Below are 13,081 nucleotides of genomic sequence, written 5' to 3' on the forward strand. Positions count from 1 at the left end.
CTCATTAGAGAGTTCAATGTAGTCATTTATAAATTGTTATCAATAATTCATTATCAAACTACTTACGCGTAGTTATGCTGCTGCATCTGACTCCAGCATCTTCCGTGTGTCTACAGTTACTAGTGCTTGTATGTGAGCAGTTAACGAGAAATAATTCAGTTCCAGTACACTGTACATCATCCATCACTATGTTTCCTGTTCCCTGCCCAAAGTATGCATTAGGCAATGCAGTCCCTAACAAAATAATTAAATAGACTACTGTAAAAGTATTTTTGATATGCTTGAAAAATATTTTTATTACAAATTTCATTGTCCTCGGCTACCAGTAAGTCATATTATACTAATCAGCTGGATTGCAGTTACACTATTTTCAAGACATAGAAGTACATTGTGCTTGAATAACTTATAACTAATTATAGACTATAATGGCCAACAAATAAATAAGTCCAAATACTCAAATTACAACTAAATAATAATGGTGACACACCTCTAGTATCATGCCCCAACTGTCGACAGACAACTGTAGCATCATCACTATCCCAAGAGTCATCACAAACAGTGCCATAAGCTCCATTAATGCATACTTCAACACGTCCTTCCATACTATTGGATCCACCAACAAGACGTATAGTTCCACTAACACAACCTGGGAAAATACATATTAAAACAAAACAGTAACACCAATAATATATTCAATGTTATAAGGTCATGCAAAGCTGCAATACATCAAATTACTCATTTTGTACAACATTTGAGCTAATTTCACTTACGACAAGTTTCAGTAGTCACAGTCAATTTAGTTGAACTATCACTTTCTCCTAAGTAGATTATAATTTATATAAGTAATAAGAAAAACTAACTGCACTGTAAAGTGACATCACGTAAATGTGTACAATTTGATATTGAAGTAGTTGGACATGTATTGCTTGAATTAAAACAAGTACCAGAAATAGAGCTCACAATATCTAAGCTCCATATGGGTTGATTAGGTGAGCCAGTTCTATGCCAATACACGATTATATACACTTGTACATATGTGCACTTAATGATGAATCTTACAATTCTAAATGGTTATAAGTATGATGATTGTCATATCCTAGCTGCCTGCAAAGAGTGCTTGCACTAAGTGAGTCAAAACCAGCATTGCATAAAGTACCCCACTCTCCATTACAATAAATTTCAACTCGCCCTTGACTGGAGAATGTAGCTCCTTGAAGACGTATCATTCCAGGAAATGGAGCATTCCATATCCTAGTGGTATCTGCAACAAATAAATTTATAGTATTTGTAAATAAGCTAATACTTACAGCAGCTGACAGTAGCATCATTAGAGTTTGAATTAACACATGCACTATTACTATTAGTAGTAGTAATAGAATAGGAGCATTGAGCAATAGATAAATAATTGCTGTCACTACAGCTGACTTGATCCCATATTACAGGAAGTTGATCTGTGCCATAACTAAACACACAATGATTTAAAAGCATAGCTACTATACAGTATAATTACTTTGTTAGTCCAGCTCTAGAGTAGCTTGAAGCTCCAGTGTATCCCAACTGATGACAAATGACATTAGCTTCAGCCGAACCATAAAAGCTATCATCACAAATATTACCCCAGCTTCTACTATAATAGACTCTCACTACTCCACTACTGTAAGTGGTTAATGCCAAATTGTTACGTGAGAGAATTACTGTTCCTGGTGAGCGTACTATTGAATATTAATTATAAAACAAGATAGATAACTGAAGCAAGTTTTTTGTTGATAATTTAGTTCATTTAGTTAATTTTTTGAATCTATTATTTATAATCACCTCATCTGAATAAAAAGTAATTCAAACAAAATGACAATTATATCATGCAGATATATGACAAAAAAATTCTTATAAGAGTAAAGATATAAAATATAGACACTACCATGCATAGTCTATGATAATGGCCATCCCTTTTTTGAAAAATAATGCCTATGTTATGCAGCACAAATTAAACACTTAAGCTGTGACCAAAACATTGATCATTAAAAAACAGCTACACATTAGATACATAAAATTGAGTTATGAATGTAAACACAATTTTTAGTAGAGTATGACTAAAGGTGGATTCTTAATATGATGCATGTGCGTTCATCACGACCGGAAGTGCTATATAAACCAATGGGAGCATGCATCAATGCATCAGATTAGAAAACATTTCTATTCTGCCGCATTGACGCATACTCCCATTGGTTTGTACAGCACTTCCGGTCATGACGCTAGCACATAAAAAGCAATGCATCATATTGAGCACCCACCTTAAGGCTTAACAAACTATAACAAACTAATAAGCAAAACAGAAGATCACAAACAACTTAGCAATCATATCACACAATGTGACAAGCAATAAACAGACGTTACAAAACCAAAACTTACTTTCAATAAGGCAAAACACACTGACATCATCATCATGCTCACAACTTGACTCAACAGAACTATAATTACAATGTATTAAAGTGTCCTCAGTTCCAGTGCACTGTAAATTATCAAGGAATATTCTACCAGATCCTTTGCCATAAAAAGCATTAACAAAGAATATACCTCCCTGGTAACGAGCTATATCCATAATCATTATTAATAAAATAAGACATTCTTCTTACTTAAACGGTTCTGTCCCAGTTGTTTGCAGACAACCTGAGCATTAAGATTAGTCCAGCCATTATCACAGACAGTGCCCCATTCATTATCAATACATATTTCTAAACGCCCACTACCAATGTAAGAACCATCAACCAGACGTATTGAGCCATGAGTACAGTTATCTATAGCATAATAATAAAAATAAAATAGAAAGTCATTATAAAAGGTACGTGTGCTAGGACAGACTACTCCAACATCATCATGATGTCCACAATCATGTGATAGAGGAAGTGAATGACTGCACTGTTGTATCAGTGAAGCTTCAGTTCCATCACAGCGAACATTATCAAGTATTATAGAACCATTCCCTTGTCCAAAATATGCATTACTGTAGTAGTAGGCACCTATAACAATAGAAAAATACAATAGTTTTTAGACTTAAAATGTAATTTAATTTGTTCTGATTTTTTAAACAATGATATACACAAGTTGTCAGTACTACATGCAGAATATTTTTGGTGTTTCAATATTTGACTAATTACAGCAGTGCCATGTTTCTATTGGTTTATAAAACAACACAGCTCTGTTCCCAATTAAGTATTATAATAATAACAAAAACCATTTCAAAGCATAGTAATATATATATATAGAAAGAGGATGAAAACATGTTTGTTGACTTTCACAGTTTATACAATCCCATAAATGTCATTTATAAACTAACAGAAGGGTCAATAACATCTAATTGGTTCTAGCTGTTTTTGTGGAATGATACTTTACACAACAATTGTCTTAGTTTCAGATCTACTATTATAGTTCCCTGTTTCTCACTATAAATGGTTTAAATTTTGTTAGCCAATACATGCAACCATGAGATGAACATAATAATTGAGAGTAGTATCATGAATTTATTTCTCAATGTGTTGTTAATATCTTGAGATAAAAGTAATGTGTCTACATATGTGCATGTACATGTAAATACACTAGCCTATAGTAGAGAATCCAAGCTGTCTACATACAACTTGAGCATTAGCCTCACTCCAGTTATCATCACAAATTGTTCCCCAAGTGTTATTATAGCATATCTCCACACGCCCTTCAAACATTGAACTGCCATTGACAAGCTGAAGTGCACCAAGATCACAATCACCTAATAAAGGTGATATAGACAAATCAACTTTTTGATATGAAATGATTTTTTAAATAAGCTAGTAACAATGTAGCAAAACAATTTTATTTTTTTAATGCAATAAATACAAAATATTCTGTAAAGATAACAGCAAAGTTAGTTACTGCAATAATACAAAACCAGATATTTTAACAAGTTTATAGTCTTGGAAATCATTTACAATAATTGTATCAATTCTTATGTAGTAGATCTATCACTTTGTAAGTATAAATTTGCACTCAAGTACACTATTATGGCAATACATATAGTAGTGCTCACAAAAGCATGCAGTGCTTATTTTATAACATTTATTTAAGCTATCACTCATAATTCTTACCCAGGACTTGCTTAATGATACTGCTACTGAAAGCCACTGCAATTAATATTCTCAGGAACACAAACATTGCAAAATTTATTTTAGGATCTAAGAAATAGTCGGACTGAAATTTATTTATATAATAAATGGGAAAGGGTTGAAACAGGAACTGATTGACATTGAATAACAATCACAGTTGGTGCATTGGTCCACCAAAATGAAAATGGCCACTATCTGTTTATTGTTACTGTACTACATGGGTATCAAAGTCTACTATTTTAAAACTAATTTTAACAAAATTATTATTCATAAAAGTTCTTTTAAAATGATTTTTAAGAATGTGTGTTTTTAACAAATAAATCTATGCTTCTGATGTTGCAGACACTAATCTAAAAGTGGGAAGTCATTATTAGTTGCCCTAATTATACTCAGTCTTTAGCAGATGCTGATTATGAATAATTATGCTTATGCATCTGGTCCATTTGTTCTAAATGTTGAATATTGTATTGTAAACAATAAACTTAAAAGAGAAAGAGAGATACACAAAAGAACAGGAATACACTAAGGAGTATAAAACAGGGTTAATCAAATTGCATCACTATTATACCATCAAGAGTAGTTAGCAAAAAATTTTCGAGGGCTGTAAATTTTGTGAATTTGCCTTAAAATTTATTTTGCGGAATTATCTTTTGCGAATTAATACCATCTGCTATTTTGTGCCCCAATAAAAATTTCTCAGAAGTAATTTCCGCAAATCTTCATAAAATTGCAATATCCACAAAATTTACTGCCCTTGAAAATTTTTCTGTGGTTAACTTTGTAATATCCTATCATTGTGGTTAGTCTTTACACTTAAGTATACCATTATGGCAATACATAGTGACCTATCATTGTGATTAGTCTGTGGTTAACTATGTAAACAGTAATGACTACATTAACCATAAATACTATAAATCATTCTATTATTATTATTATTATTATAAAGAAAGAAAAAACACAATACAACACAACACAAACACAATAAAACACAATAAGGACAAAACAAGAAAGAAGTGAAACAAAACAAAACGAAAGATTAAAGAAACAATACTATTATTATTATTATTTATAATAGACTTTACAGCACAAAAACAAGAGTCAAACAACATAGGAATAATCCTAGTGTGTGCTTTAAGGGAACCCAGTAAATACACTGGGCTCTTATTGCAACACTGCATTCAAAGTGGGGGCCTGGGAGGCTCTAGCCACCTCCCCCAGATTCTTAACTACATAAAAACTGAAACTTATAGGCATTACACAGGTTTTTCAGTTTATAACTACAATAATAACTATATAATTATTTGAGTAACTGATAATATTGAACAGAAATAGACACTAGATCTATGTGCATGTAAGATTAATACATAACAAAAATTACACAGTGAAGACCTATAGAAGCAAGTTCAGACCATATAAAAATTTGGGGCTCCAACAATTGCAAAAGGTGGGAGGCTTCTTGGATTTGGATCTCCAGCCCACAATCAGTGCCGGATGTCACCTCGGATGTCACAGTATGTTTCAAAAAATTGTTTCAAGTTTAAAGCTTGCTTTTTTAAATGTATAAGTGCTTGCTTTTTTAAATGTATAAGTACTTGCCTCTTTTGGATCAGGCTCAGTCCAGCCTCAAACTCTTATGAAAGTACTCTGCAAACAGTCACCCATCCCATCACATTTGGAATTTAGAAAAGGGGAGGTGCTTGTAGATCTACACTGTCTATAGACCATGTTCGAGGATATTCTAAATGGATCTGTAATCATTCTTTCTTTCATTATAAAACTTCCTCAGGTATGGACAACATACACAATGAAACGTACGAAAGGTGTCAGCTTAAGAGGATACTGGATGGAATTATTTGGGTAAATTGCTTGGTAAACAGGAACCCGGTCTATCGAGTAGTCTATTTTATTGTTTAGGTATGTTATTATGGTTTCATACTGCTTTCATAATAAATATCCAATTAAGAATTACCTTGATGTTCTTCTTTGTTCCATTCAATGTAAGTTAGTACATGTATACAATAGCTTTTAAGCTGTAAAGTTTTTTGTTTTATTTCTTGGGGTGTATGAAGGGGTGGGGCCAGACTACTTGCCATGCAAATGAGATTTTAATGATATTCACTGAGCTGTATTTAGACAGCCATCATTGTACATTCATACTACCCATGCTGTCGATCCCCTCGGCACTAAGACATTTCAAGGAATAATATTATTGTTCCAATGATAATTATTATGGTATTCCCCACCATGTAAATTACTAACAGAAAGAAGGCCAGGGTCAAATGTGACAACACTGGTTTTGCCATTTCTAGGAGTGCTGCATGCTATTTTGTCAACTCATCATAATTGGAAATTGCCAAAAAAATAGAAAAAGGCAAATAAATTTTAAATGCTAATGTAATGATTGCTTTTAAAAGTACCATTCAAAAGCTGTCAAGGCAAAATAACATTTTTCCCAAATTGAAATTTTTTAAACCATGGCCTTGACCAGGGTTTTCCACAAAGCATGCTAAGTGAGCTAAAAAGATGCAGAGCCTAAAATTACATTCAAACAATGTTCAGACATTATGTGTCAACATTGCTTAATTTGATCTGTCATTATTTTTATTGAAACGGTCTGTTAGGTTGGACAGGGTTTTGCCACAGGATTGTGGTATAGCCCTTATGTAGCCACTTGTCCCAGTACCATAATACATGTTATTTAGGCAAAAAAAATCAAAAGGAGAGAATTTTCCGTTCTTATAATTTTTTCTGATGAATTTGCCATATACCCTCAAATAAAAGCCAGGTGCAAATAAATGCCAGGTTAGCAATAAAATGGAACTATAAATGCGCAAATTTAGCCTTTCACCAACATAGATGCTTTGTAGGTACCTCCTTAAGCCTGGTTTACACTCAACGAAACAGTCAAAAAAACGTGGGCGATTTGACCTTTTGACGCAAAAACACTTTGAAGTTGATGCAAAATTGGTCAAATTTCAATTTAGCATTCATTTGTGTTGCATTTTATAGCAAGTGTAAACCAGTCTTTAAGCTTCCTGAAGTCACTTGCTTGAGGTCCCAGGTTCGAATCCCGCTGTTGACTCAAGTTTTATTTTATTTCGAAAAATTTTTAAGGTAGGGTAGGAGCACATTTTTACTATTATAGTTAAACCACACCCGTCTAGTAAAATGGTTACCAATGTGAAGATTAGAAGTTGTTAGTGTTTACCACTCAAAATGCTATGCTAGGAGCAGAGTTATTGAAAGAAGTTGAATAGATAAGTATGCTACCCTGAAATTTTAGCTATTTTAAAGTAGAATAATCTCTCAATCAAGTGCAGCAAGTCTCGGTAGTAACTTGATTCAGAGATAATTCACTACTGTAAATAGCTAAGATTATAGGGTACATTGTAGCATACTTATTTTTTCAAATTCTTTCAATAATTATGTTGCTGGCATAGCATTTTGAGTTGTAAACAGCTTCTTACACTGGTAGCCATTACTAGACGGGTGTGGTTTAACTTGTGCTAAAAATAGTAACAACATTAAGATATGCAGGCACAAGCTTTTGCTGTTATTTTAATTAATTGCGTGGGAGTTTTGCGCTCCTACCTTGCTTTTTTTATGGGCTCCTGGAAATAGATACCTGGGCTTTTATTTGAGGAAATATGGTACATGTTTTTATGCTCTTTAGTTTGAGCTGAGTCCAATTTAAATTGAATTTTTGAGAATTTTTAAACTCACTAAAAAATCAGGCCAAAGTGCCTTGTACTATAGGATACAGATTTTTGGCCAAATTTCATCAAAAATAAAAAGTAGAGAACATTTTTGTACTTTTTTATACATGTTTTTCATACTGTGTAGAAAGTTTGATTTGATTTTGGCTTTGCAAAGAATTTCCTCCTATGGCAAGAGCTGGCCAAAGACATGTATAGTACACAGACTTGTTCTAATTTTTAAATAACTTTAAAATTTGTAAAATAACATCCAATTTTTATTCGATTTAGCCGTACAACACAAAAAACATGTATACATACTTAAAAAAACTCTCAGCTAGCAATTAATAAAAATACCCTGTAATAGTATATGATATTTGTGACCATAATTGACAAAAGGTACCTTATGGCGGATTTTAAAATTCATCATTATAATAAAAAATATCAACCTGTGACTTCTCTGTTGGACATCTATTGTGTTTAAAAGTTGCATAGTAACTTTTTGCATCCTGTAGAGTAATTTTATGATAAATAGAGCTCAGGAAGTTGGATTTTCTTGGCTATAAAGACGAATTTCACTACCCGCCATAAGGTACCTTTTGTCAATTATGGTCACATTTTGTCAAATTTTTGAGTAAACTTTAAAATTCACTGACTGCATTAGCACTATGCCAAAATTTTGTGAGAAACTCAAACCCTGCCCTTGACCAAAATTTGATCATTTTGCATCTTTTACTAAATAATTTTATTATTATCAGTTAGAACTTATATTTTATGCAAGAATTGATTGAATAAAATAATTTAAATAACTTTATTTTTGTAGCTGCCATCATTGTTTTTTTAGTAATATTATACAAAGGAGGTAAAGCTTTCAGTCTTGAAAATAAAGCATGTATCACATGGTTAGTTACTATTTGAATTGTTATTATTATTGTTATAAATTTCTGTTCCAGTATCATTTTGTTCCTGTTGTCTGCACTGCTACACTTCATACCAAATACAGTTTTTTCAATCCTTCTGGTCAGTAGCTATTGTACATGTCCTTTATCATTAACATTTTAATGTATGTAGCTGAGTCGAATACCTGTGATGTCCCTTAGCAAGTGCTTGCACATTCAAGCACTTTATTCCAGTAAGACATCTGCTAATGTTAGTGCCTTAACATGGGGTATTTCTGCTTATAATTGCTTTGGTAAGTGATATTAATGCACTTTATGAATTTCATTCCTAATTTTCAGTTCGTGTGTGGACTTCACTGTATAATTTGAATGATTATATAGTCACTGCCAGTTATCTGACTAATGCAGTACTCAATAGTGTTTTACTCATTGAATGTTTATATTATCGCTTTTATTAGTCTCATTGTGTACAAGTATTTTACATATTTTTGTCAATTCAATTTCAATATGAAGCCTAAAAATTCAAGACTGAATACTAGCTGCTTTGCAATTTCAAAAAAGATACAAGTACAATATATTTTATTATTTGTAATCAAATCAAAAAAAGAGATTGTAAAACTAGACGATTTAAAGACAAAAAATAATTATCGTTAAATTGGTTAACTTGTCAAAAACTACAATAACTATTTAGAATAATTGCTAGCTAAAAATTAGACAACCAAAGAAAAGTATGCACACATTTACTTGTAAATTTATGCCGCCAAGTTAGTCAGCTGAAGATTCCAGTAAAGGTTCACGTAACCTAGGAATCACAGTAGTTGGTACAGTAGTCTTAGGAAGTGGTTCAGTTGCACTTTCCTTTAACTGCACTGTCTTGTGCTTTCTCATGCTCATTTTAATTTTTGTCCAAGGGACACAAATATACACATGATAGACCATTATAGCTAAGAAACTAATCAAACTCAGTGACAGTGTGGTACCAATACCTACTCTTGTACTCTGTCTCGAAAGATCAGGCGCTCTACTATTGTCCCTACAATTTTGAGTCAAGGATCCACGAGTAACATAGCAAATGATTAGAAGACAGACAAGGTATGATATATCAAGACTCTGAATTTTTTTATTTTTGTACACTGAAACATAGCTCATTGTTATTATAAGAACTGCCGTTAGTGCCACTAGAACCCCCAAAGTAACTTCACTCACTGGATCCAATGCTGCAACTGTAGATAGCATAATCACAATCCTGGCAAGTAAAAGCAAACCAGGCCAGATACGAAACATGTCAGTATGTGGACCTGCATAAGCATCAAAGAATGGCTTTAATTTAGGTATAAACTGGTGCAAATGCTCCATTTAGAACGACAAAGTTCCCATAAAGGAAAAAACAATAGGAACAATGTATATGGAACAAATAGTACTACCAGTACTATTAATGCAATAATGAAAAGAACCAAATGGCAGCCAGACAAGTATGGCTCAGCATTGTTAAACCAAACAGCACCAATTGATCTACATGTTGAAACTGGATTAACAAATATGAAAATCGAAATCAGTGTACGAAGGATTTTAGTGTACGAGAGAAGTAGAAGAGTACATAAAACAGGAACTGCATTGTTACCAATCAACTGTGAAAGCTTCGATGATCTTTGACTGAGCATAATGATTAGAAAAATTAAGAACCAAAGGTAAAATGGAAAAACAAATTGTAGGCCAGTTTTAGTACATGTAGTCATGCCAGCATAAAAACAAATCTCAATCCCAAAATCCAAATTAATCCAAGAAATGAACTGGCTTAATACAGGAAAATTATCAAGACCAAAAAACAATGGCTGGTATATCTTAACAACATTAGTGGAAAACAGTAGTCCATTGATAGTACCAACAGTGACTGTTAAATTAAGAGCAATTAGTAGAACAACAAGTGCCAGACCAGCCAACGAGAATGGAATGAGAAGTGCAAGATAATCATTACTACAGTCTCCACATTTATTAGAGCCTAACATAAGACTTAGACCTTCTTTACATTTTCCACACAATAGACCAGACCTATTTAGAGCACACTGCCTATTGGGATCACTCAATGGAAGAGTTATTGATGAATGTATGCAATAATCATATGGACATTCATCATTTATAGCTGTACAATTTTCATATACCCCCAACCAACTTATTCCTTCTTTTGTCACAGTAGCTGTGACACCATTGCAATCAGTAGTAAATGATAGGATATTATCATCACATTCACAAACCTGTGACTGTTGTGATAGATAGGTGCCAGGTAAGCAAGGGTTGACATTAACATTGATAGTAAGTGGAGGTTGAAAAAAGTTAGTCTCAAAATCAGTTAGTGTCACATTTATTGTCATTTTATCAGGATCACTACCCTCAACTGTGACCTCTTGAGTGAGATTAATGCACACAGCTGATGATATATTGTGATTAGATGGTGTTCTAGTACCAATTGAAACACTAACAGTGCCGGTTGTTGTATTATCATGCTGTCCAACTACAGCAACAATAAAAGGAACACTCTCTCCTGGTGTAGCTGACGCTGTCAAACTTTTGAGACTGCAATCAGGAGTGGCAGTATCATCACAAAAACAAACTTTTCGTGGACCTGATGATATGATAGAGAGCCCTGTTTGATTCACAAAAGTGCTAATGTCGGTAAACTGATGTTCAGTTATACTATTCTTACCTTGTAGGCATTTGCTTGTTGCTCCTCCGTAAAGGACTGAGCCAGCAATGTCAGCAGTGTTGTTCTCAAAATAAAAATACTTATGAGTGTCATCATTGATCTGTAACTGATAAAAACAACGATAAACTACTTGCTCTTTATCAGAATGAATTCCAGGTCCCAAAATCTGTTATACATTTATTGCTCCTCCACTATTGCTAGCATGATTGTCAGTAAATCTTAGTATTGAGCCAGGAGCAAGAAATAAGAAAGATGTTGAGATCATAAAAATTCCACTGCCTTTATAAGCCAAGTTATTATGAAAAATGTTGATCCCATAAAAAGTAACGTAGGTATCAGTGATTGCAAGACCACTACCCTCATTGTTGCTAATATTGCAGTTACTAATGACCACACTTTTGCCACTAAAAATTGCAATAATTGGGGTTTCATAAGTAGCTTCACTGATAGTATTTCTATCAAATGTAACATTGTGTACCATAATATGAAGCTGTTTATTGGCAAATGGATCTATGTTTATAAATAGTGCACTGCCAGAGATCCCCGAATTATGGCTTAATGTTGAAGAATTAAGATGAAATGTACCAGAAAAAGAACCAAATGATGCTATGTTTATTCCAACGAGTTTATTAAACGATACAAAACAGTTTGTCATGTATATAGATGGACTATAGCTATGTTCATTATCAAGAGTTGTATCATGATATAGTACTAACCCATATAAACTGCCAGTAGTTTTAAGACCAGTAACAAACAAATCATAGAGATTGGTAGAGCTTTTTACAAAAACGTTAGCTACTGAGTTATTGGCAGTGTAAAGACAATTCAAATGTATGCTAGTATTGTATTTATTCTGAGAGTTATCAAACCTTAGTCCAATGTAACGATTGTGTGTAATGTTTGTATGATTCATAACAAATTTTGTAAAAGACCCAGATCTAATTAACGAGACAAACATAACAGTAACAGTAGATGATTCATTGTTAGGACTACCATCATGATTGTTGTGATAAAAAGAAGAAAAAATAATGTGACAATTGCTCACTTCAACTGTGGCTAATGCACCTCCAGGGCTATCTTGTATTGACAGGTATTGTAGTGTAACATTCACTGAATATGATGTACAAATTGCACTGGAAGTAAAAGTATTAGAATCAGAATTAAATACTCTTCCACAGCCTTTAAATGTTAAATTCCCAATCTGTATATTGTCACAAATTGCAAACGCAACAGTTACATCTTTAGCGCATTGTATCACTACTGGTGATTCAAGTACAGTTTCATGTGGTCCTTCTTTCATTTCTCCTATTCCCTGAAATGATATATTTAATCTCCTGACAACATCTATACTGCTGTTTAAAGAGTGTGTACCAGGCAGGTAATAGAAAACCGATCCTACACTAAATGGTGTGGGTTCAGTAGAACACATGTATTCATCCAAAGTAAGGCAAGGGGAATCATTAGGACACAGAGAAGAGTTACCATTTGGATGAAAATATACATCTTGTCCAAAGAGAAGAGGACACTGAGTGGCTACAAACAAAAGGAAGAGCAACCTAGACATATCAGGCTAGCTTTCTCTGATCATGAGATTGTTTTGATAGGACTATCTATCTTATCATGCAATTTACACATACAGCTGTCAATCAATCA

At 33.3% G+C, this 13,081-nt stretch overlaps 2 protein-coding genes across 3 annotated transcripts; one reads left to right on the forward strand and one right to left on the reverse strand.

The window, feature by feature from the left end:
* Positions 1-58: 58 nt before the first annotated feature.
* On the reverse strand, positions 59-4,222 carry LOC109582361 (deleted in malignant brain tumors 1 protein-like). Its single transcript, XM_019997031.1, has 12 exons — positions 4,116-4,222; positions 3,599-3,760; positions 2,844-3,017; positions 2,634-2,795; positions 2,410-2,589; positions 1,511-1,712; positions 1,308-1,462; positions 1,060-1,261; positions 861-1,000; positions 771-818; positions 488-646; positions 59-234 (listed from the first exon to the last, which is right to left on the reverse strand). Exons 1-12 carry the CDS (start codon positions 4,180-4,182, stop codon positions 59-61), a joined length of 1,827 nt encoding a protein of 608 aa, XP_019852590.1. The 5' UTR covers positions 4,183-4,222.
* A 1,512-nt stretch (positions 4,223-5,734) lies between these two features.
* On the forward strand, positions 5,735-9,248 carry LOC109582383 (PQ-loop repeat-containing protein 3-like). 2 transcript variants are annotated; one of them, XM_019997051.1, is made up of 6 exons: positions 5,735-5,990; positions 6,048-6,130; positions 8,652-8,730; positions 8,782-8,848; positions 8,900-9,020; positions 9,067-9,248. In XM_019997051.1, the coding sequence occupies exons 1-6, from the start codon at positions 5,857-5,859 to the stop codon at positions 9,183-9,185; spliced, it is 603 nt and encodes a 200-aa protein (XP_019852610.1). In that variant the 5' UTR covers positions 5,735-5,856; the 3' UTR covers positions 9,186-9,248. The 2 variants fall into 2 exon arrangements, with proteins under 2 accessions (XP_019852610.1, XP_019852611.1); XM_019997052.1 differs by having other exon boundaries at positions 8,673-8,730.
* The last annotated feature ends 3,833 nt before the right edge of the window (positions 9,249-13,081 follow it).

The sequence above is a fragment of the Amphimedon queenslandica genome, unplaced genomic scaffold (genome assembly GCF_000090795.2).
Source record: "Amphimedon queenslandica unplaced genomic scaffold, v1.1 AMPQUscaffold_13387, whole genome shotgun sequence".
NCBI classification, from domain to species: Eukaryota; Metazoa; Porifera; class Demospongiae; order Haplosclerida; family Niphatidae; genus Amphimedon; species Amphimedon queenslandica.